Genomic DNA, 23,986 nt, shown 5'->3' on the forward strand with positions numbered 1-23,986 from the left:
TACTAATCACAAATCAGCCACAGTTCTGTCTTCTTCTTGCTTGGTCTTAATATCAGCACAAAAACAGAGCCCACTTACTTTCCTGCCTCCCCTTGCAGTCAGCTCTGTTCCAGATCTGAGAGTCAGAGTGTAACCAAAAACCTTTTCTTTTATACTTTTTTAAATTAATTCTAAATTATTTCAAAACCTTCTGTATACTCTGGGCAACTGAGCAGGTCAACAATGCAAAAAAGGCATGACATTTTGGGGGAGGAAAAAAAACCCTCCTTTCCTGGTAATGTTATAACAGTTTCTCTTTCATGTTGTTATTGTGTGATGGTAGCACAGCTGGTCTCATAGCAGGATGCTTCCTGGTTTCTACCTCCTGGCTGGCTGAGGCTTTTTCTGTGTGAAGTTTGCGTGTTCTCCCTCAGCTCAGATGGGTTACCGTCAGGTGCTCTGGTCCTCTTGCAATTCAAAGAGATGCATGTTGGGTTAGTTGGTGATTCTAAATGAACCACAGGATGTGAGTGTGTGTTTTTGTCTGTGTCTCTGTGTTGACCCTGCTACCTGTCTGCTGTGCATCGCAACTCTCGCCCTGTGAGCTTGGTCAGACTCCAGTCCCAACATGACCTTATGGTTGGATAAGAGCAGATGGACAGACGGGTCATGTCTTCCTGTCTGCAGAAACTCTCACTTGTGTGAAGCTCCTCTAACCGAAACGTCCTCTTGGTGTCGCTGTCGGTGCAGGAATGAGCCTCACACCGTGTCTGTCGTCCTCGTGGCGTGAACATGCGGCCTCCAGTCATCTGGTTGTATTCTTTTGAAGTCTGTTTTCAGCGTTTGTCATCGATTGAACCATTATATCATTTTGAAGTCCTCCGCACCAACACGTGGTGTTCGTCCACAACGAAAACCTTCCTTGAATAAAGCGCGAAGCGCGTTTAAAATAGATATAAACAGTCACTGAGCAGACTCCAAAAATATGGAAACAAATCGTGAACTTGTGTGCATCATATATCTGTTGTATTTGAATTGATTTTAATTGCACAGATTTTTCATTTAAAGGTTGCCCAAAAATGAGGAATGCGCTCATGATCACTTAATGAAAAAACTTAAAACGCAATTTATATGTTAAACAGCCAAATTAACGTGATCGAGCTCATATTTATTCCTTAATAAACGAAAAAGAGGGCATTTTATCAGTTGAATGGCTTTAAAGGTGTGACGTTTTCTTTAAATCTGTACATTTTTTGAAAGCCTATATTCGGCTTTATTTGTGGGGCTTCGAAACATTCAGCCAGTCCACGATTAAATTGTTTTTAGATGGGCTTCGTGCTGTTGGATTGTACTGCTAGTATAGAAGTATGTGACCGACCATCGGGCTTTACTGTTACCGTCCATTTTTGGTGGTGTTGGACCTATTTGTGTCCCTCCAGGCCTCCGTCTGATTCCCCCTTCAGCATTCAGCTCACGGCGCGACAGAAAGACAAGAGAAACCAGCAGAGAGCAGAAACAGCAGGAGCCCAAGGACAGGAACAGTGTGCAGAAACAAGTTGAACTTATCCAGAAACCAGATACTGACGATGGCATTTTAGCTCTCTCATTTAAACTTCATTGTGTTTCTGTGTTCGGCTCTAATGTTGCTTTTGACTGCGCGTCATAGGTGCTCTACTTTTTATACGTTAAAGGTGCTTTGGGCTATAGTAAAGTTTACTGTCATTCAGCTATTAGAGGGTGTTCTAAAGAAGAAAGAAATGCATCAACCTGCTTTTTTAAATTTATTGTTTAAAAAGAGCGCAGGTCTTACCTCTGTGAGTGGACTATTGCTTTTCACACTGAAGCTGCTTGCTGGTTTTAAAGGTTTATTTCCTTTCACCTTTTCCAAAGTAATCAAGAATTCTAATTCAATTTCCCTCATAGATAACTGAATAAATATATTAATATACACGAGAAATTATATGTATATATATATATATATATATATATATATATATATATATATAATACAGGAGGTTAAAGGTCCGTCCGTATATATATATATATATATATATATATATATATATATATATATATATATATATATATATATATATATATATATATATATATAAATACAGGAGGTTAAAGGTCCGTCCGTATTTGAACTCTGCATTATACCCGGCTAGGTTTGCACATTTAAATATTGAAAGTGCTTCACTTTATGTGGGACTGCACAGCATTTTCATCACCTTGACCAATCTCTCCTCCTCCCCCTTTTCCACATACGATGTCCCACATTTTGATTGGCTGTAGTTTACTAAAGTCAGCAGTCAATCTCACAAGAAACGTGTGGCTCAAAAAGAAATCCACAGATCAGCGGACGCATCCAAACAGCGGATATAACAGCGGTGCCGCTACTGTGAAAAACAAAATACACTGATGTACAAAGAGAATATCATCAAATTATTAAAAACAAACAAACACGCATAATGTTGCAGTGCATACTGTTTGTGAGCTATTTGGAAAAAAATGTATGAAATGAAACAGTGAATGAAATAAATGTGTAGCCTGTATAGTTGCATGTGAGCAGTTCAACCACCTCTGCAGCATCGTAACCCCACAGTCTCTGCTGCTGGTCGCTCTATGTGGAGGTTGTTCTCTATATTCCAGGTGATGAAAAAATCGTGTTTGTAAAAGTATATCTTGTTCACAATAGGCCTGATCCAAATAAACCTTTTATTCCTGTTAAAAACTCTTGAACTCGGCTTACTATAAAAAGAGACTTCCCAGCAGTTTAAACGGGATTACTGTAAGATCATTACAGCTGTAACATCAACATGACACCAGATCTCCGTGTTAATGTAACAAAAGTAGCAAGATTGGTGTGTGAAAAAAGAGGGCGGTATACTATTAAAACCCAGCGCGCGGTGATGTCAGGATTTTATTGACTCACTTTAAAAATAAAGCGATATTTAAGTTACTTTCTCTCCTTTGCCACACTTTCCGCAGGGACGTTTTAATCAGTTTCACTCTCGCTTGAGTATTTATGGGATACACTGACATGATTTAAATATTTTATTGCATATTATCGCCTGCTGTTAGAACTTATATGTGAGCAGACGCAAGCAAGTTTGTCGTTTCAAACAATTTGGAATTTTCAACATTTACCAGAGAAAGTTTCAGGTGTTTGCTTTTTGCCATCACAGTCTCATTTTTATGTTTTCCAGACACGAACTTTTAATCACACTACTGCTTGAAAAAATAACGACGTTATAAGACTGCGCACGATAAACTGAGGCTCAATATGAATGCCAACAGGAAGAGTGGCATTTGTCTCGGTGCAGTTCCACTTTCCACTGCAGGGTGGCATCATCTCTCCTTCTTTGAGCTCTAAAGCCAATCAATGGCAATACTGATGTTAAGAAATCACACAGCGTCATGTGTTCAAACATTCACACTCTAAGGCAGTAAATTCTGCAGATTAGCTCCATCGTCTTTGTGTAGGATTTAAGGGAACACCGATTATTTTGGTCGATCCCCTCCCCCCCCTCCCCCAACAAGGCATACTATAGGGGACAAAAATCAAATGCCCGTGTTTAAAAAAACACTTTGGGAAAATTACTTTGTTCCCCAAAGGAAAAAGAAATACTTATTATCATTATCTAAATAGACTTGTGAACTAAAATGTCTCTCTGATATCCTCTGCTCCTTCTTATAGAGCTGCAACAAATCCCTGAAACCACAGTAAGACCCCCTAGAACTCCTTTTGATAACCAAAAGCCTTTACAAGAACCCAAGGAACCCTTTATTGACAGAATGCCCCATCCACCCCATAGACACCATTAACAAGCTCCCAGACTTTATTAAAACACCAGGTTTAACTTAAGAAAATCTGAAAGCCGTCAGCGCTTACTGAAAAAAAAATCGAACCACCTAAAAAACTCTTTATTGAATCACTCAGTGCCCAAATAAACAGTCTTTCCCCAAGAAGCAGCCCCAAAACCCCCTTTAACCATCTCTTTATATTCTGCTTAGCAACCCCACAAGAATTTCCAGATTCCTGATATGGAACCAGAAGTTCCTTAGTCACATTCCTGGACTGAACTATGGAACTTCAGGAACCCCCTTCATGCTTTTCTTGGTCTGAGCTTTTTCTTCTTTACTGTCCTCTTTCGGTTGGTATTTAGCAACTTTAAGAAGGTCTTGACCTTTATTAACCTCCCCTTAAACTCTTGAGCGCCAATGATCACCATTCCCCTCCTTAAGAAGCTCTTGGATCCCAAATAACAACTCTTGAGACCCTCATAATTGAACCCACTTCTACAGTAAGCAGCAAAAGAACCTTAAAACTTTCAGATCCCACTGAGTCCCCGAGGATGCCCTCAGAGACTACCAAAGCACCTTAATGCTTTGCAAGGTCAGAAGTATTTTATTATTTGTTGCCTCTCCCTTTCAATTCAACCAGAAACACTTAAAATGAATAAAACAAATGCTGAAAATATAATCTATAAGAATATAATCTTTTTCTTTTAGTGATGGCTGAAATCCTAATTATGATCAGACAGCTGGAGGTCGGAAGTCTCTTTTGCGTTTTTTTCGCCGTAAATATGCTTGTTTTTTTTTTTTTTTTTTTTTTTAACTGATATATCATGAAAAGTAGAGCGATGCGCAAAAAGGTCATAATAAAAATATTTCAGTCTTCTAACAAGGTTTATTTAATGTTTCATATTCGTAAACGATTTAAGGATGTAAATGGAAACTTGTTCCCAACAGAATTAAATAAAAACAAAGAAGATTCACTTTAATCTCTTGCATAAGAAAGTTTCTGACGCTCCTATTTTGCCGGAAAATTTCAAAAAAGTTTATTTTGAGTTTCTATATTCAGAACTTAGCACTGAGTGTACTTTGATGGTTCTTTTTTATTTGTTATACTTTAAAAAAAAAATAATTTTTTTTCACGTTGTTTAAAGTGTTTCCCAAGTTGCTGAGGTCAAGTTTTACTGTATCTTATCCTTCATGAGGGCGTTTGCCCCCATAAAAGAACTCAATTTCGTTTTCAGTCCCCCTTGTTAATCAGCCGTTTTTCCACGACCTCTGGATTCTCCAAATAGTAACGCTCATATGGTTTTATTTGGAGTTTTACTTGTTGCCACTTTCTTCAATGCTTATTTTTGGCATTTTAAATTACAAGGACAATAACTGGATCCTGGTTTCATTTGAATGCCCCAGCTTTTTAATTTAAACACCAGCTGTTACCCGCCCAAGCAAATGTTAGAATTAGCATCTAAAAGTCGAGAAAAATTAGAAAGAAGCTGTTGTTACGTGAATTTATTTTTTATTAAAACAAACAGATTTACATCTGGAACCGCAGAAACTACCCCTCCTGGCCTCTCTCCGACGAATCCACCTGCTGCTTTTGTTTCAAGGGACAAAACGTGTCCTTAAATTTCTGAAACAGGCGCTTTGCTGAGATGCTTTTGGACAAACTAACACCAGAGAGCACCAATTTTTATTCATCCCTGTTTTTGTCCTTCTGAGACTGGATGGAGGGTTTTCTCTGCGGCTCCTCCTCCTCCACAACCTTCCCCTCCTCCTCCTCCTCAGGTCTGTTTGGATGCTGCAGAGTCTCACAGCCCGACAGACACAATCAGGAATTTACCTCAACACATACAGACACAACAAGGAAATACAGCGACAACACGGAAGCGCTGCAGAAAACATGCAAGCTGAGCCGAACAGTCCGCTCACATCCTGAGCTTCTCTGAGCAAACAGCCACTATGTTCAGTTAACAGACAAGCTCATAAACAAACAGCACCGAGTTAGATTACGCTGTCAAAATAAAAGCATAATGGAGAAAAGAATGTCCCTCTAAATACATTTCCTTTATGCGCGCGTTTTTACGCACGAATAAAACTAGTGGGAAGAATGAGTATCAGTTTTTGGCACCTGCTTGCACTTGACCAACACCCTGAATCGTCTCATCATTGGTATTATTATTTGAAGGGAAAAAAAAGCATTACATGAAGCTGAATCTATCCTGTATTATAAAAACTATGGTAAGTGAATGAAAGATCCAAATGAAGAAAATAAAAAAATAAAAAAATTACAGAACCTTTCCATGAACGTTTTCATCCAGCAAATTGTTCTTTTTGGTTCTGTTTATTGTAAAAGACCAGTCAATAATAATAATATGGCATTAAATCATACATATATGAAATGTTCATATAAAAAATTAAATTCGAATTTAAAAATGATTTATTTTTAGCAAAACAGATAAAACAAAAACAAAATATAAAGCTTCACAGACGGGAAATACCATAATAATAACATGACCGGTGATGAACCTTAATGGTTTATATAACAAAATAATTAAAAACAAAAAAAAGGAGATTCTGACAAACTGATGGAGTTTATTCAGACTTGTAGTTTCTGAGAATGTGTTCAGTGCTCAGTTTCTTCTTTGTGCGTTAAAAACCTTCCAGCCCGAAATAAACCCGCTCACTTTGCTACAAGTCTTCTCCTGCCTTGCTTCAGTGATGAGCGCCCGTCACTGACAGACTGCTTCACCTTTTCACAGAAAATAAATTCATATTTGTGGTTGTCTGAGAAGCGCAAACGCTTCCGTGACAATTCAGTGTTTCATGCGTAAAAACAGCGGAGCGTGTCCGAGCAGCTGGTTCATTTTTTATTAGAACTACACAAAGAATTACGTCAGGTGTATTTAATCCAGCGCGACTCTCTTAAAAGTCGCTCTTTGTTAATAAATGAGCTTTCTCCTCTTAAATTGTAGGTTTTCTGTGTGTCAGCAAGCTGAGTCACATTTCTGCCGAAAAGTCTCCACTTTGGATGAAAACTGTGAGTTGTTGGCAGATTTCCACATGATTCACGTAAAGTTAAGAAATTCAAAGTAAAATAAAAAATATGGAAAAATGTTCAATTAGCTTTATGTGGTTTCGTTTTGGACACCTCGATGCTCCAATGATGTCAAAAAAATGTGTGTGTGTGTGGGGAGGCTTACAATTTCGGTTGTCTTCCCCTCGCACACACTGACATCAAGATCCTCATACCACCTTAAACGTGTTAAATCAACTGTTGTGCACTTTACAGACTGACAGATTTGGCTGAGTGTGTCTCCCATTAAACTATTTAAGGTGGAATTACATTCTGAAAGGCTTTTATTTTGTAGACTTAACAGTTTTTTTTCCTTTTGTAATTATCTGTTCCAGACAACACGTGAGGGTGTTGTTGAGGGGGAACATAATATATTTATTTTTTGCGCTCATATGGAGAGAAAAACTTCATTGTAGTAGCAACAATACTTGTGATATCTGCATGGAAATATTACTATTACTGTGCTAATAACAGCGGTGTAGCTGTACTCATTTCGTCAATAATGACAGTGAATCAATAAAAAACCCCCAGCAGTGCTACTAACAAGAGGTAGTTGTGTAGTTTCAGGGGCTGAAGCAGCTGCATACGGCTGGAAGTACTACAGGCGTATTTGAGTGGATAGTCGTGTAGTTGTTGTGGGAACACTTAGCAGTAGTTGCAGTTTATGCATGAATTAAATGAACTCCAGTGAGACCAGAAACAATATCTGACTCAAACAACAGCAACAACAACAAAGTGCGTAAATATTACTGCACAGTCCAATTCGTGTAGTATCTGTAAAGCCATATGTGTTCTTAGCGGTTTACTATTAACATACGATAATAATGTAAACATTTAACAATGTAAGAACAACAGCGGTATCTATTCACTAATTTCCTCTCCACTGTGACACTTTGAACTTTTTTCATTTCCTTTTCGCAATCATTTCTTCGCGGGCTGGCAACCAAATTCTGTTATAAATGTAAACACATCAACCCATAAACAGCGTCCCCGTCTTTAATTTTATGAACGTTAAAGCGGAGGCAGATAAGGCAGATATTGTGGACTTCATTGCCTACATCCCTCAGTGCCGTTAGAGCAGCAGTAAATGAAGGAGCAGGGGTGCCGTACCAGTCACAGTATATGCGTATAATTGCAACGTATCTTATTTTATTTTGTTTTATTTCTTCGAAGGAAAAAAAATTACATAAATCCCTATTTGAAATGTTGTGTTAAATTATTTCACATTTTTCTGTCGATGGCGGTTTAAAATAAAAATAAAAAATAAATCTGTGAATGCGGCTTGGTTCTAGCTCTCGGCGGCCCTCGGCTCTCCACCCTTTCCCACACTCCGAGTCTCTTCCTGCCTCCGGTTCACTTCGTGCTGTTGTTAAATTCTCCTCCGCTGGGAGGAAAGTAAGTGACTACTGAAACCTTCCTTAAAGTGGCAGATTGAAATGACACCGTGTTTATGCCCGGCACACATTTTACGCACGGAGAAGCGGCTTTTGGAGAAGCAGCCCCGCAGCCTTTCTGCGCAGCGCAGTCTGCTGCGATCTGACACATAAATCACCTCAGCCTGTCCTGACCGTGTCCGCGTGCCCTCCGGATCCCCTCTCCTCTGTTTATTTTCCCGGGATGTAAACAGTTTTGGAGACGCCGAAGGGGCAAATATTTGAATCGGAGGAGTGTAAATATGAGGAGCGGCGGGGATTTGGGTTTACGCATGCACGGTGTGTGTTTTCCAGCTATGGTTTTTTGGTTTAGGTGGGGGAGAGAGTGTGAGAGGGGAGGGATGAGGGGAAGGCACACGAATGTTGATAAGGGTGAGTGTGTTTTCTACGCTGTAAAAAGTGTCCGATTTGGCGGCGTAAAAAGGCTCTAAATTTTCATTTTCTCTATAAAAAAATGTCAGGTGAATAAACGAGTGGGTTTTAAAAAATCTCAATTTTTTTATTCGAGTTTAATCCGTTTACAGTTCAAGGGTATGATTTCGCAGATGAGATTAATACGAGGACAGGGAGCACGAGTTTGAAGAAGAATAGTCTAACATCCAACGAAAATTTCGAAGCAAACGATTCGCTTTGGAAACCATAAAAACAGACTAGTTCCTGTCGCAGTTCGATGTTCATTTTGATCAAATTTCGATTCGTTAGGACAGAAACCATGAAATGTATCGGGAAGGTGGGCATTTTTTGCAGCGTGCAAGGCATTGGTGGATGTGTGTGTTTCCCTGTGAGTCATGATTGGCTGAAAGCGCAGAGGACGCCTTAATATTTAATACTAATGTTCCCCTGGTTGGCTGAGGACTGGAAAGGTCCAACCAATGTTTTTTTACTTGCTTTAGTGGCTGTGGCTCCCTAATTAATTGCAGCTATCTGTCTCCTATCGATGTGTGTGTACATGTGTGTTGTGTGTGTGTTTCCTTTTTTCTCCCCAAACCGAACATGAAATAGTTTGTTGGGCTATACTTTCTTTCTTCCTATCTATCCCCCCTTCCTTCCTTCCCGTCCTGGTTCGCAGGCAGAGACAGGACAGATTGAAACCCAGCTGTGATCGTCGCTTTTGGTCGTTGCCATTTTCCCCCCTTATTGCCCGGTGATGTTGGATATGGGAGAGCGCAAAGAGGTGAAAATGATTCCTAAATCGTCGTTTAGTATAAACAGTTTGGTGCCCGAGGCCGTTCAAAGCGACAACAACAATCACCAGAACCAGCATCACCACCAAAACCACCTTCACCACCACCACCAGAACCACCACCACCGGCCCGGCGCCGCGGACGAAGCCGAGCAGAAAGCTCCTCTTCCCGTCGCGCAGCCGGACGTTAAGGCGGACTCTAAAAGTGACTCCTCGAGACAGGAGAGCTGCCCGGACGAGAAGGAGAAGCAGGAAGAGAAAAAGGACGCAAAGGACGGAGACGGCGGCGCTGGAGGGAAGGACGGAGAGAAGAAAAGCGGCAAGTATGAAAAACCTCCTTTTAGTTATAACGCTTTGATAATGATGGCCATCAGACAGAGTCCGGAGAAGCGGCTCACTCTGAACGGCATTTATGAATTCATCATGAAAAACTTCCCGTACTACCGGGAGAACAAACAGGGCTGGCAGAATTCCATCCGACACAATCTCAGCCTCAATAAATGCTTCGTCAAGGTGCCGCGGCACTACGACGACCCGGGCAAGGGGAACTACTGGATGCTGGACCCTAGCAGCGACGACGTTTTCATCGGCGGCACTACCGGGAAACTCCGACGGAGGTCCACCACGTCCCGAGCCAAGCTGGCCTTCAAGCGGGGTGCTCGGCTGACCTCTGGGCTGACCTTCATGGACCGAGCCGGCTCCTTGTACTGGCCCATGTCCCCCTTCCTCTCTCTACACCACCCGCGGGCAGGCGGCGCCCTCGGCTACAACGGGACCTCATCGGGATACCCGGGTCATCCCATGTCCTACAGCACCATGCTCACCCAGAACATGAGCAACAACCACTCGTCATTCCCATCCTCCAACGGGCTCAGCATGGACCGGCTGGTCGGGGGGGATCTCCCCTACGCGACGCACCACCTGACAGCGGCGGCCCTGGCGGCCTCGGCGGTACCCTGCGGCCTCTCCGTGCCTTGCTCCGGGGCCACTTACTCCCTGAACCCCTGCTCGGTGAATCTACTGGCCGGACAGACCAGTTACTTTTTCCCTCATGTCCCACACCCGTCCATGACCACGCAGTCCGGCGGCAGCGGCGGCACCTTGCAGGCCGCCCGGGCTTCGGCCTCCAATTCCCCGCAGGCTCCGTCCTCCTCCTCGCTGCCCTGTGACTCTCTTAGGCCCGCTCTGTCCGGCTCTCTGCCGGCCTTCTCCTCAGGACTTTCCGGGGGGTTGTCTGACTATTTTACGCATCAGAACCAGAGTTCAACCTCCAACCCGCTTATACACTAACACCCCAAACCCTCACCCCCAGCCTCACCCCTCCACTTTATCCCACCTCACCTCTCCATCCATGCATCCATCCCCTCATTCTGCCCTGAAGGAGTGAGAATCTTTAAGTGACTGGAACTGTAAGTTGAACATTTTACACTGAACATTTACATTGTACAAAAAATGACAAAATTATTATAAACTACCTACTATAGAAAAAAGAGAAGAGGCTTAAAACTGCAAAACAAAAAAGAGCAGCACTGAGAAACTAACAGAAAGCAGCCCTGAAGTTTCCAGGTATTTTTTATTATTATTATTATTATTATTATCTTAATTGTTATTATTATTATTATTATTGTTATTATTATTATTGCTTCTTCTTCTGCTCCATCTTCTCCAGCAGTTTTAATTTTTGTGTACATAATGTCTGTTCCTATAAGTGTCCGGGGTTTGTCTCTGTATAGTACTGTCAGTCAGCGACGTGCAATGTGATCTGAGATAAAAAAAACAAAACAAAACAAACAAAAACACAAAAAACAGAGAGCGTGAGGAGAGCTGCAGGCTGATTTTTTCTGTTATTATTATTGGAGGAGGTATTACTTTTATAGAATATGTATTTAAAATAGTTTCGTCTAATTTTAAGATTTAAAAAGGTAAAATAATAATAATATCTCTGATAGCCTGTTTTGCCCGCATTTTTGCAGTATTATAAGTATCATGCGGGGTTGAAGAAAAGCGGCGGAGAGTGATTTTACTTTACAAAATCGAAACACATTTTTTATATATTTTTTTTATTTTTTTGTTTCTAGCGACTCTGCCTCCCGCAGTTTAAAGTCCCGAGACTGTTTCTCCACTCGTTTAATTTCCCAGTTGAAAACTGCTAATGTACTTTCTATAGACCAAAGAATCGGTTTTTTAGGATTTTTAGAGTCAGTATTCAGCTGCATAACACTACAGGCCTAATGTGGAAAGAATTAAGGACTGAATGAATGGATGGGAGAAGGTGTGGATGACGGAGTGAATGATGCCTCCCTCACTGCAGAAAATATCCATTTAAACGAGATTTATATTGCTTTTTTGCAGTCTTTTTAAATTAGCTGAAACGTAAATGGAGTTTGGTGGCGCCGATTTTTTTCAGCGTCATCAGCGAAGGATTGTTAGTGCTGCTGGAGAGATTTTTTTTGCCTCCTGTTGCCTGTTTTTTTTTAAACCTTTTGAATTTAACTGCTCGTGCTATAGAAAATTCAGATTTCAAGGCTGAATATTGAGCACAAATTTCTCGTTTTGCTGATGGATATTTTCCGCAGTGCAACCTGTGATGTGCTTTCTTTGACTGTAAACGTGATCGCCGATAAAAACGGACGTTCACGCTTCTTTTCCTTTTATTTACTTTTTGTATTATTAGTAAAAAAAAAAAGCGAGCGAGAGAGAAATGTCTATTTGTAAGTTGAATGTGAGCTTTTGCTTTTCTGTTTTTCTATAAAAGGAGGAACGATGTAAAAACCCGTTTGTTTGACAAGAAAAAAAATGCCTCATTATCTAATACTACTTGGAATGATTGTCCTTTAATTGTCGTCTCTAAAAAAATTTTCATGGTTGTGATACTATTGTGGTCTTATTCTTATTCCCGTGTTTGTCGCTTACAAAAGTTTAAAAAAAGAACAAAAACAGAAAAAAATAATCATAAAAAATAAAAATAAAAGAATAGGTTACATTCATAACTAATGAAAATCCTTTTGTCTTTTTTTATTCCTGCCGTCCGTGTTTTCACTGATTTCACTGAAAAGCACAAAAATCAATTTAGGATTATTATTGTTCATTTTTTTTTAACAGCAAAACCACCTTTTTTCTTCTTCGAGATTTTAACTTAAATTTTGGATTTTCTTAATCAGATTCTGAATTATGGTTTTATGGAGAGCAAACATCATTTGATTCATTTGTGGGCTAAGGTCGATATCCCACCTCATCCACACGAGTGTTTCCGTTTATGTTTTCCTGGAGTTTTAGTTGTTCTTGTTTACGCACACATCTGGGATTAAAAAAAAATTCAACCTGTGCGTTACAGCTTTTACACGTGCAGATTTATGCGCGTCTCGGTGAAAAAACTGTCAAATGATGCAACCGGAGGTCGCGTTAAGGCTGCTGAAGCCTGACTGACTGTGTGAGGGTCTTTGGTGTTTCAGGTTGTGACATTTTCTCCTTCTGAGCAGTGAAATCTGAGGCGCTGGAGGCTGTGGCCTCTGGGTTTGTGTGCAGCCCCCTCCACCCCCCCTCCCTAATAATGTCATCTTTGCACTGTTTTATCATCATATGTCTGTTTGGTTTAAACTGCTCACAGCTCAAACCACCGTACACTAGTTGTAAGGAGCTCCAGTTTTTTCAGTCTTTTTTTCCAAAGAAAAGTCAGGATGTGAGAGCAGATTTGAGCGCTGTGTCACTGATGCGTTTTAGTGTTTTAAACGCGGCTTTTCTTGCTCACTTTGCTCAGTTCTGTTTGTTTTTTTAAGCCCCAGAGCAGAAACTTTCTGGATATTTTCCCCTTTACATTTTCAGATTTGACATCTTTCCTAAACAAGAGTCAGCTTTTGCAGGCTAATTGTGGTCACTGGTGTTCTTTCTTTGGCGCTGTGCAGTGTTTTCGTCTGTCTGTGGCTTTTTATGTGTTAACAGGTGATGACTTTGATGGTGAGATGACTCTTCTTCTCTGTTTTTTAATCATTCTGCCTCATCTGATTTTTTTTCTTTTTAAGAATCAGAAAAAGATGATTTTTTTCCCCCTTAAATTTAGAGATTTGTGCATTTTTTTTCTTGGTCAGGGGCCAAATGGTGATGGCGCGTTTTTTCCACTACAATTTCTGATATTTCCACCGTCAGGAGACTTTCTTTCTTCTTCCCCTTGGCGCTACTGTGGTTTAGATTTTGAGTATTTCAGATGCTGGTGGCCGGGTTTGCGCCTTCTTGAAGCTATTTTACAGCTGAAACTTAAACAAGGTTGAAAATTTACTTCTTAAGTTTGGAACTATTTAATGTTGTGTGAAGTTAATTATTTATTTTTGTGGTGTCATATTTGTACTATGCAACGATCGGTCTGAGATCCACATGTATGCTTCATGTATAGGTCGCAGATGCTTGGTTTGGTTTTTAAATCTCTCCAAATAAACACACACACACACACACACACACACACACACACACACACACACACACACACACACACACACACACACACACACCTTACATTTCAGATTATGTTAATTCGGTTCTTCAGTAAACAGGTTCACATATCGGTTTTCAGTATTTTTGCGCTTCTGTGGAGAAGAAACATGAATTAAATCCAGCAGGGATGCACGTGCTGGTCGTGAAGTCTCACATTTGGAGATTTTCTCTCTTTGTTACCTGATGCTCTGCGTTTAATTCTGTGTGGCTGCAGCTTATGTGCCACTTTCTGTTTTGTTCTTTCGCTTTTTTGGGGGTGTTTGTGTGTTTCATTCAGGAAGTCTGATTCAAAGCTGAGCGTGTGCGTTTGTGTTGTGCTTTCTGCTGCTGCCGGGATCAGCTTCAGTGTCTTCTTTGAGGTGCTCTGATCGCTTTTTGTGCAGTTGTCGTGATTCCGAACTCAACCTGAAATCAGAATTCTACTTTCAGCCCTGAAAAAGAAAAGTGAGATCTGGATGTAGAGATGTGTTTGCGTCCTCCTCCTCAGCGCTTATGAGCAACGCCTAAAGACTCACAGTGTGTTCAGATGTCGCTGTGATCGCGTGGATGTTTGTTGTTGCAGCTGGTGTGATTTTGATCCGCGGCCTGCAGCTTTTCCTCCTCTCTCTCTCGCTCTGTCTCTATGCTGGTGCACAATCACCACCTCACATTTTTTTCTGCAGGTTTGTGGCGTAAAGCCGTAAACTGAGCCTCTCTGTCTGAGGCGCTGCAGGCCTTCCAGCTTATTCTTCGTGTTTTAACATTTCAGCACAGGCTGCACACCCATATACATTTTTTCTTTCTCCACTTTCAGGAGTTTAAATTCTCTAGAGTCCACTTTAGTTGGTGCCTCATGCTTTCTGAAGCCCGTTTTCTTGCAGTGTTGTTGCTAAATTCGAATAATGTTTGCTCAATTGAAGGAAAAAAACAAAACAAAAAACAAAACAAAAAAAGCTGTTTCGATGTGAGGATCGTCCTTCCTCACCTGACAACACGTTCTAACCTGAATGAGTCTCTGTTCGGTTTTGGATAAACGCTATCACGTGATTTGTCCTATAGTGGAGTATAGTAGGTCTATAGGTCCCCTCCATCCATCTTAAAGCTCCAATTTTCTGTCTCAGAAACAACAGGTCTTGGTGTTGTTGCAGAATGTTGTTTCCCGTCTTCCCTGTCGTTTGGTGGAAAGATAATCCATAATCCATGCAGATGTGAGCGTATTCTGCTCATACAATAAGCCTGCAAAGCAAACACTGAGTTTCTAATAGAGTCAGTGTGAGAAAAATGTGATATTTATCTTATTTAGTTAAAACAAACTCATAAAGAAACCTCACAACAACAACAACAACAACAACAACAACAACAACAACAACAACAGGTAGTGCAATTATTTCAAATAATGACAATGACAGAATAAGGATTATTGCCCTCATGCCTGTCTGCTGCCCACAGGTCAAAGGTTAAACCTCCATCCTTTTTTTGTACTTTTCTTAATATGTGTTAAAATAGCAACCATCTTAAAATCTCTTCATTTCTTTCAGTGGAAATTATTCCAAAAAACAAAAACAAAAATCCCAAAAGAAACAAAACAGAGTTCATTATTATTATTGAATGTTTTTGCTTTTTAAACAAAATTCGTGTCCTATTAAGAGATTTTGGATCATGAAATATTTCACTGCTGCACCTGCAGTAACTAAAGCAGGAGGTCAAAGGTCAAACCTTCAGACTGCCTGCAGCTTCCACAGGACGCAAGTGCGACCCATGTGTAGCAGACGTGTAGTGCTTGTGTTGAACCTGCAATCAAAGTAGCAGGAAGTGGAACAAAAGAATGAAGATGCAATGACGCTAATAGTTGTGTCTTTCTGCTTTTATTTGATAATCATTTATTTTTTCTGTGCATCACCGCAGCGGCTGCTAGCTTCAGTCTGAGTGCAGATGGCTCAGGATCTCCTCCGCCTTTTTATCGCGCACAGATCTGTCGTTTGGAGTCGCTGAAAACCTTCGGCTGTTTGTGCTGTTTGCTGCTGCGGCTTTAGTGCTCAGTGGATCAAGTGTGATCTTTCATTCTACAGCTTCAGGGTTTATTTTGCGGATCGATAGCCGGTGTTTTGCTACTCTGTCAGAGGCCTTATGCATGCTTGTTTCGGCTGCCTGGTGAACACATTTCATCCAGAAGGGCTCCTGGGTTTTCTATTTATTTATCAACTTATTTTTTTATGTCTTGATAATGATTATGATTTAAGTTATAGGAGACATTCATTTACTTATTTCTTCAGATCAGAAAAGACTCACTTTAAAGTGTTCAGCATGGCATTTTAAAGGCACAATAATGACTTTTGAGGGATTTTTTGCCTTGAGAAGAAGAGGAAAAGAAAAGAGAATGAATTGAAATTTAAAAAAAAAAAATGTGATTATTGGACAATCAGTCAGTCTGGCCTCTAAACCGCAAATCAGTCCTTTAATGGAGAAAGTTTGTTACACAGTAGCTCTTCTTCTAATCAGAAAAATCTCAATTATGTGAAGTTCTGAGCACATTTAGTCAACAGGTATAGAGCTTACATGTTTTTATGAGAAGAATAAAGCTTCTGAAAGAAAATTGCAGTAAAAAATAATTCCTGTCACACACACTACTCTGAATTTGGTTTAATTTGTGACAACGATTTACATTACATCTGGGCATCAAATCAGAGTTTTCCATCACCAACAAGAGGATAACATATGAAGAAAGCCCTAAATGTTTGAATTTGACTAAACAGATTGGACCATTTCACGAGAATCTCATTGTCAGTGATAAAACGCAACAAAATCAAACACTTTGAAATGTAGGTTTTTAAAAATCTAATTCCTTTGGCACTGAAATGGAACGCAGTTAAGGCGCTGAACAGTGTCGGCCTGTTGCCATCAAAACATCTGATTAAAAAACAGAAAGAGTCATTTCAGTGTGGACTCTGAGGGGCAGTAAAGTCCATGAGGACAACGAAATATTTTATTATTTTATATTAGAGATTTAAAGGATAAATGAACATTCCCAGTAGGTGTCTTCAAAATAGCAAAAATAACAACATTAATTTGTAAGGATTAAACATGTGATCTCATAATCCAGGATTTAATTGTAAGATTTAGCTTTATCATGAACGAAAATGGGAAATATTTTGAGAAACTAGATCTGGTGGTTAGGAGATTTTTACAGTCTGAAAAGTAGGAATAAAATTCAGAGTATCTTGGTAGTTTGGCATTAAATAGAAAAACACAAAGCTTGGCAATCACCATTGCAGCTGGTCAGTGAATCAATAGCCAAGAAGCTAGCTAATGCTTAAAAAGATCATTAGTAAACCAACATGAATGATCTAAATTTGGCTGCCAGCAAACCTAACTCGACACATTAATTTCCACACAAATAAGCTATGACATCACAACAGTATGATTGGTTAGTTGCAATGTCGATCCTGGACCAACATTTCATTACTATTTTATGGTGGTGCAGAACAACACAATGCAGAACAATGTTGTAAATCCACACTCACAGACATGGTCTGGAACCAAATTAGCAAATAGAAAACAGAATCACTGAAACACTATAATTCTGATCTCCAAGGATATTTATTTTTTAGAAAAAATAAAAAAGCACCCACATGATTGTTTTATTTGAGATTTTTATTTTCCCACTGTTCTCTCTAAAGGCTGATTTATAGAAATCTTAAGAGCTTAGATTGTAAAAAGTGAGTTTGCTACTTTGTGAAAGAAATAACTCGAGTTATCACAGATCAGGACTTTTAAAACCCACACCACAGGTCTGCTCAAACAACTAAATACTAAGGAGTTCTCTGTAAAATGTGGGCCATTAAATCTCAAATCAAGGTTTCAAATGTTCTGCTCCATGTTAATTATATAGAAACATAGCAGATATCTTACATTAGGAAATAGTTAAGGTCCAAACATCAGTATCTGAAACTCAAATCACTTCAAAACTGGATTCAGTTTTTTTTACCCCCTCAAAAGCTTGTATATTGGCACCAAGTTTGATATACTAATAAAGTAACTGGGTGTTCTTGGTGACTACAGAATAAAAGTTTTTTGTGCTCTAAAATCCATTTCAGGAGCTCTTTTGTACCAAGTTATGACATTTCTGAAAAATACAATAAAATAAATAAATAAATCCAATGGGAGGGGGGTGATTTAGAGACTGAGTGTATATGTGACCAACACCCTGGATGTTTGGAAGCAGATTAGAACACACACCAAGTGCACCGTACTACCTTAAAGAAACCAGTGTGAACCTCTTTAACTCAAATCAAGGTTTGAGTTTTTTAGTCCCATAACACTCGAAAGCTTGATTCACAGCTTCTTCAAAGCCAGAAATCTTTGAACATTTAACTGCACGTTATCGGTGAGTGTTATTCAAAAATATGTTTGGGATGCAGTAGCAGGCTTTTTAGTGTAAAATAACACTCCAAATCTTATTTCGTGAGCATCTTCCTGGCACCGGAGTTTATGATTGAAAAACAAAATTGTCCAAATAAATATGTCAGCGGAGATTTTTAATGGCCCATAATCCTCCAAATCATTAAAAAAATCTTGTAAACTTGCTGGAAAATGTTAAAAAGAACAGCAGGTTATTGGTAAATACATGCCTCAGAATATCAGCATGGGCCTTCAAAACATCACAAATAGGAAAACCGAAAAGACACATGAAAGACACTGGCCTTGAAAAAACCCCATGTCTGATCAAACGATCTAAAAAAATAATAATTTTAAAAAAAGTGAACGTTTGTGGAGCAGCAGCAGCAGACGGTCGGTGTCTCGGTGTGTCGTGGTCTGATCCAAGCGCTGCTGTTCTCTGCAGGCTGTTTGGTGTTTGAGCCTCGGCTGCTCTCAGATCAGCCCACCATAACAACAAAGGCGGACTTTCAGCGGCAATTTGTTCGTTTCCTAAAAGAGGGCTGCGAGTTAAACGAGTCCCACTGTAACGCAAGAACTAACCCGTCCCCCCTCACCCCTCCTCACCCCCCAACAATGGAGCTGCCAGGGAACCCAATATCTGTCAGGCTGATGCTATCTGTCCCATGTTAAATGGGGTGACCAGCAGTCAAAAGACAAAAGAAGCAACAGAAGGACACAGGGGAGGAGGGGGAGGAAGTGAAGATAAACTTTCCCTCTTTCTTCCATTCCATTCCGTTCTCTTCCTTCTTTTCCTTTCTATCTTCTCCTATTTTCCTTCTTTCCTTCCTTGATTTTATTCCTTATTTCCTTCTCACACCATTCGGCCTTCCTTTCTAGGTTACCCTCTTTCCCTTTTATCTCTCCTTCCACCCCCCTCTTGATTTTCTTCATTCCTCCCCTTGTTCTTTCCCCCGTCTTTCCTACCTATCCTCTTTCCTCTTTTTATCTCTTCCCTTACTTCCACCCTTTCACTCGACTTCCTTCCTTCCTTCCCTTTCCTCCCTATTTTGCCATTTTCCTTCTTGTATTTTTTGTCTTCCTCTCCAGTCTTTCCTCCCTGCTTTAGATTAGGCTTAATCTTATTTTTTATCGGTGTCTCTAAAAGATCTTAAAAGAAATACACAAACGAAACTAAACCCAAAACACTGACGTAACATTTGGCATCACAGACGAAAACAGTAAAGACACAGCGGGACACGTTTGACTGCAGTTTGTAAAGATACCACAGATAACTGGCAAATATTGGCGACAAACAGAAAATTCAAATAATAAGGTAAAACGGATACAATAAAATGAAATAAAACGGATTGTATGTCAGTAGACCATATGACAGCAGTTTTTACTCGTGTTCAGTAGACCGCTTTTGTGGAAATGCAGAGATGTTTTATCTATCTATTTATTTATTTTGTATCCGCCCAAAAAGTTCCCATTAGTTCAAACCAGTTTCTGCGACTGCTATAAATTCACCGACACTCACCACCTGTTATAGATAAGCAAACAATGTTAGGTTTATTCTTCTCTAGTTATCCTGAAATAGATCCTAAAGACGAGGAGCTTAATTTTAGAAATAGCCTGACTTTACTGGTGTGTGTGATCCTCCTCTCCATGGATCTGAATGGTTCAGCCTGCAGGGATTGGCTCTTGGAGGGCGCACAGGATTAAATTCTCAGGGCGAAAAGGTCAGCTGACTGTGCCCCAGGGTCGGCACCAGAGCATATGAAGTGCATGGCCAGCCACCTTTGACAGAAGGCATTTGGCTTACGTCACTTTGCCATTTACAATAAAATAAAATAAAATAAATGTGCTTTCGCTCACACACTCTGTGCCCAGAGGTTACAAACCAAAATGCAGCAATACCCGTTAATATACATTTTACAGAATACTACGGGAGTCATCGGGCCACCTTCACAGGGAAACCACAAATCATGAACATGTATACATAATAACTCTTTACGCGTAGTAGGCTCACTGATAAAAGTGGTTACAGTCAGAGAAGTGCAGAATCACGTGTCTTAGATTGCGCAGGCAGGAAACGAACAGGAGAGACCTTTTCTCTGGGCGCATGCGGAAGGAGATCAATGAACTCAGCACACACCGGGACAGTTTCCTGTGAGTGCAGTCAACACATTTCCATTTGTTTTCCCATTTTCGATAGGATCATGCTTCAGAACTGCACTGGCTGATGAATGACCCCTTTTTTAGCTTCATAGTGACATGAGGGCTGCTTCCCAAAATCTGAGCGATTACTGCAGAAGCTCGACTGTGAACTGGAATCGGAGATCTGTGCGTTTTTGGGGGAATTTATTATTATTATTATTATTATTATTATTATTATTATTATTATTATTATTATTATTATTGTTGTTGTTGTTGTTGTTGTTGTTGTTGTTGTTGTTGTTTAATGAACAAACTACATGAATTAATGTATGTTGTAGTTGAAATATACCAGTAGGATGGCCTGGACCCCCGAGGCCCGCCCATGACGCCCACGCTGCTGTGCCCATTCACCATCTCTGTATGTCAGGGGAGAAGCTCCTTCCTGGAGCAGCTTTGTCCTTACCATTAGCGTCAAGTGTCATGTCTCCTTTTGACTCCCCAACAAACCAAGAGCCGGATATGGTGCCTTTACCCCGATATAGAGCTGAGATAAATAGTGGACCCAACTGGAGAAGTGTTAGAACTGACTTTGTTTAGGCAAATCCACGAAGGAAATCAATGGCCAACACTTTTGACAATCTAATAATAAAGAAAAACAAGAAGCCTTTCTCATATCCTCTGTGGAATACGTGAAGACACCGAGGCATTTTGAAGTTGCATTAACTTAATAAAACAGATCGTAGTGCGTCCTGCACCCCCCCCCCCCCCCCTTTTATTTTACAGTGTATAAAACACGCGGTCACACAGCAGCTGTGGTATGATATTCGTTGTGGTAGTTTGAATATAAAGAACTACATTTTAAACAGCTAAGAGGTACCACGCAGATGTTAATCAAGACGCTTAATGGAGATGATAAATTATATTTCTGTACTTTATAATTGTAGACAGAAACCAGTCACGAAAAAGGTCAATTCAAAGTAAATATAGAAAACAGAGGAATTCTCAATTTCTTTGGGGCCTATAGTTTAGCGAATATTCCAAACATGGCATCAGCAGCACACTGTGTATTAAAACCTGATATAAATGAAACAACAAAGTTTTTGTTGTTGTTGCTTGTTTTATTGACATTATGACTTTTATTAAAACACACCCAATATTCCAGGCTGATTTCTGCTGTTTCCACATTTTTTGGAAAAATATAAAAACCACAGCGCACATAATCATTAGAATTTTACTATTTTCAGTAACAGCTATTTAGTTTTTAAAACCAGTAACATTTGACAACATTTTACAGAACATATGCGTTTTTAATAATAGTTTGCTAATTGGCATTTTTTAATCAAATGTATGGCATATGAGCAGAAACAGAAACAATAATGAATACAAAAAGTGTTCCAAAACACTTAGGCAAATAAATAACAGGTTAATGAGTGTGTGTGCTTCAGAAGGTGACGCGATGGTCTCTCTCTCTCTCTCTCTCTCTCTCTCTCTCTCTCTCTCTCTCTCTCCCCGTGTGTGTGTGTTTAAAATGAAGCCTCTTCTTCTTTTTCTTAATTTGTGAAGCTGTTTACACGCTTTGCTTTCTTGTTTTCGTCTTTCTCTCATTTTCTACCCAAATATATATTCTGCTTTGGTGACTCGACCACCACGTGACCATATGTTCATCGGTTGCACCTGAACGCAGAGAGGAGGCGTGTGACGTGAGCGTCAGATAAATTCACAGCATTTTTTTTCAAATCCTCAGAGCGATTTTATACGCACCACCGAAACTCCGTGAATCAGTCCACTGTGTGTGTTTGCAGTCATGTTTACCGAGGAGGTGATGAAGCGATTACACAAATAAAAAATAAAATATTTTCTTTGCATGGAGCCAACTAGCTCATAATAAAACTTGCCATAGCGCTTTCTGTATTGTTCTCTCGTTCGCTGATGTATTTTTTAAAACATATTTTAAGATTCTCTGTCTCACACTTACTCAACAGCCTTCTGTCTTCCAATAAAGGTTCCCGTAATCTTCATAACTCATAGCTAGAGGACGAGCTCATTTGTCATTTTCTTGTATAGTCTTTTCATAATTTATGAGTTATTAATCAGATGTACGACACTTACGACTTAGGGGGAGGAAACATTTTCGGTCAATGTTTACATTAACAAATAAAGACAAAAAACCAACAAAAAACCCCCCATATGTATTAAACATAAAAGTCACGTGAATGCCGGGCGTAAAATATCTGATCCTGAAAAGTTCCCTGAGGAGGACCACCAGACGATGAGTACTTCCATTTACTTACGCCTCTGTCAGTGCGCCCCAGGGCAGCTGTGGCTACAATGTAGCTTGCTGTCACCAGTGTGTGAATGACTGAATGTAGTGTAAAGCGCGTTGGGGTCCTTAGGGACTAAGTAAAGCGCTATGCAAATACATACGAGTTAATTTTCTGCAGTTATTCAATTCTTTTTATTTTCACTAAAACTTTTAAGAAGAGGTGTTTTGTGTTGTAAAGTAACCGTCGTACAATATGAGACAAAAGCAAGCAAAGAAAAACAAATAAAAGGAAAAGAAAAAACCAAAACCAACAAACAAACAAAATAAATAAATAAATCAGGGGCTATATGAGCAGCACTTGGCGACAGCGGGAGGGAAGAGCTCCCTTTTAATCCAGCAGAACCCACGCGGGAGGGGACAGGAATCTGCTCTGGGAGTGATTGGAAAGAGAAGAGAAAAAAAGCGAGCGCAGAGAGGCAAGAACAAACACAAACTATGGGACAGAGATGACAAATATTTATGGCATGTAGCAGTAAAACGCACTGGGGAGTGAAAAGAGGGAAGAGAAGAAATGCGCTGTCCATCACAGGAAGTCTCCCAGCAGCCTAAACCTATGGCAGTACGGCAGTAAGTAAGCAAGGCTTTAGCTGTGCAGTGGACGGAGAAGCTACGCAACCAAACATTACAACCGTACAATCAACTTGACGTGGTTACTTTAAAGGCTGGAACCAGGTCTGAGACCACTGACGATCAGGTGCATCAAGGTGGTGATAAAACGCAGATAAAACTGCTATAAGACTGAAGCAGTCTGCTCTCAGTTTTCAATTAAACTGGGTCAAGCCAGCACTCACATGGAGTTGGTTTGTAATATCGCAATCAATTGTGCAATCTTGTTCTCAAATATATTGCACTGTGTTGTAAATCTGTTGCATGTAGTTTCATACATTTATGGTAATTTTTCGTCCAGACAAATGAGAGGCGACGAAGAAGAATCAATATCTTTATAATAGAGCTCTTCTCTTAAATCAGGGGTCTCAAACTTAAATGAGCTGTGGGCCACTGCTGACACTATCATCTCATTGGAGGGCCACTTTAGTGTTCAAGTAGTACACCCCCCCCCCCCCCCACCCCCAAAGAAACAAACAAACAAGAAAACACCCATAAATATGTCTGAAAATGTACTGTTTTTTTAAAAAAAATTCCAAATATTTTATAACAAGACAAAACAGAACTCTTAACTGAAGCCTTTCATTGAA

The 23,986-nt window shown here is 40.0% G+C and overlaps 1 protein-coding gene across 1 annotated transcript; it reads left to right on the plus strand.

Annotated features, from left to right (window-relative positions):
- The first annotated feature begins 9,168 nt into the window (after nt 1-9,168).
- On the plus strand, nt 9,169-10,759 carry foxg1a (forkhead box G1a). Its single transcript, XM_085343059.1, has one exon. It carries the CDS (start codon nt 9,434-9,436, stop codon nt 10,757-10,759), a length of 1,326 nt encoding a protein of 441 aa, XP_085199185.1. The 5' UTR covers nt 9,169-9,433.
- Nucleotides 10,760-23,986: the final 13,227 nt, after the last annotated feature.

The sequence above is a fragment of the Diplotaxodon limnothrissa genome, linkage group LG19 (genome assembly GCF_057381915.1).
Source record: "Diplotaxodon limnothrissa isolate DT_005_m linkage group LG19, D_limnothrissa_male_GT1.1, whole genome shotgun sequence".
In the NCBI taxonomy this organism is placed as follows: domain Eukaryota; kingdom Metazoa; phylum Chordata; class Actinopteri; order Cichliformes; family Cichlidae; genus Diplotaxodon; species Diplotaxodon limnothrissa.

What these genes read in the sequence shown, in the direction of transcription:
- foxg1a (XM_085343059.1), top strand. Translation starts at nt 9,434, where the DNA reads ATGTTGGATATGGGAGAGCGCAAAGAGGTGAAAATGATTCCTAAATCG.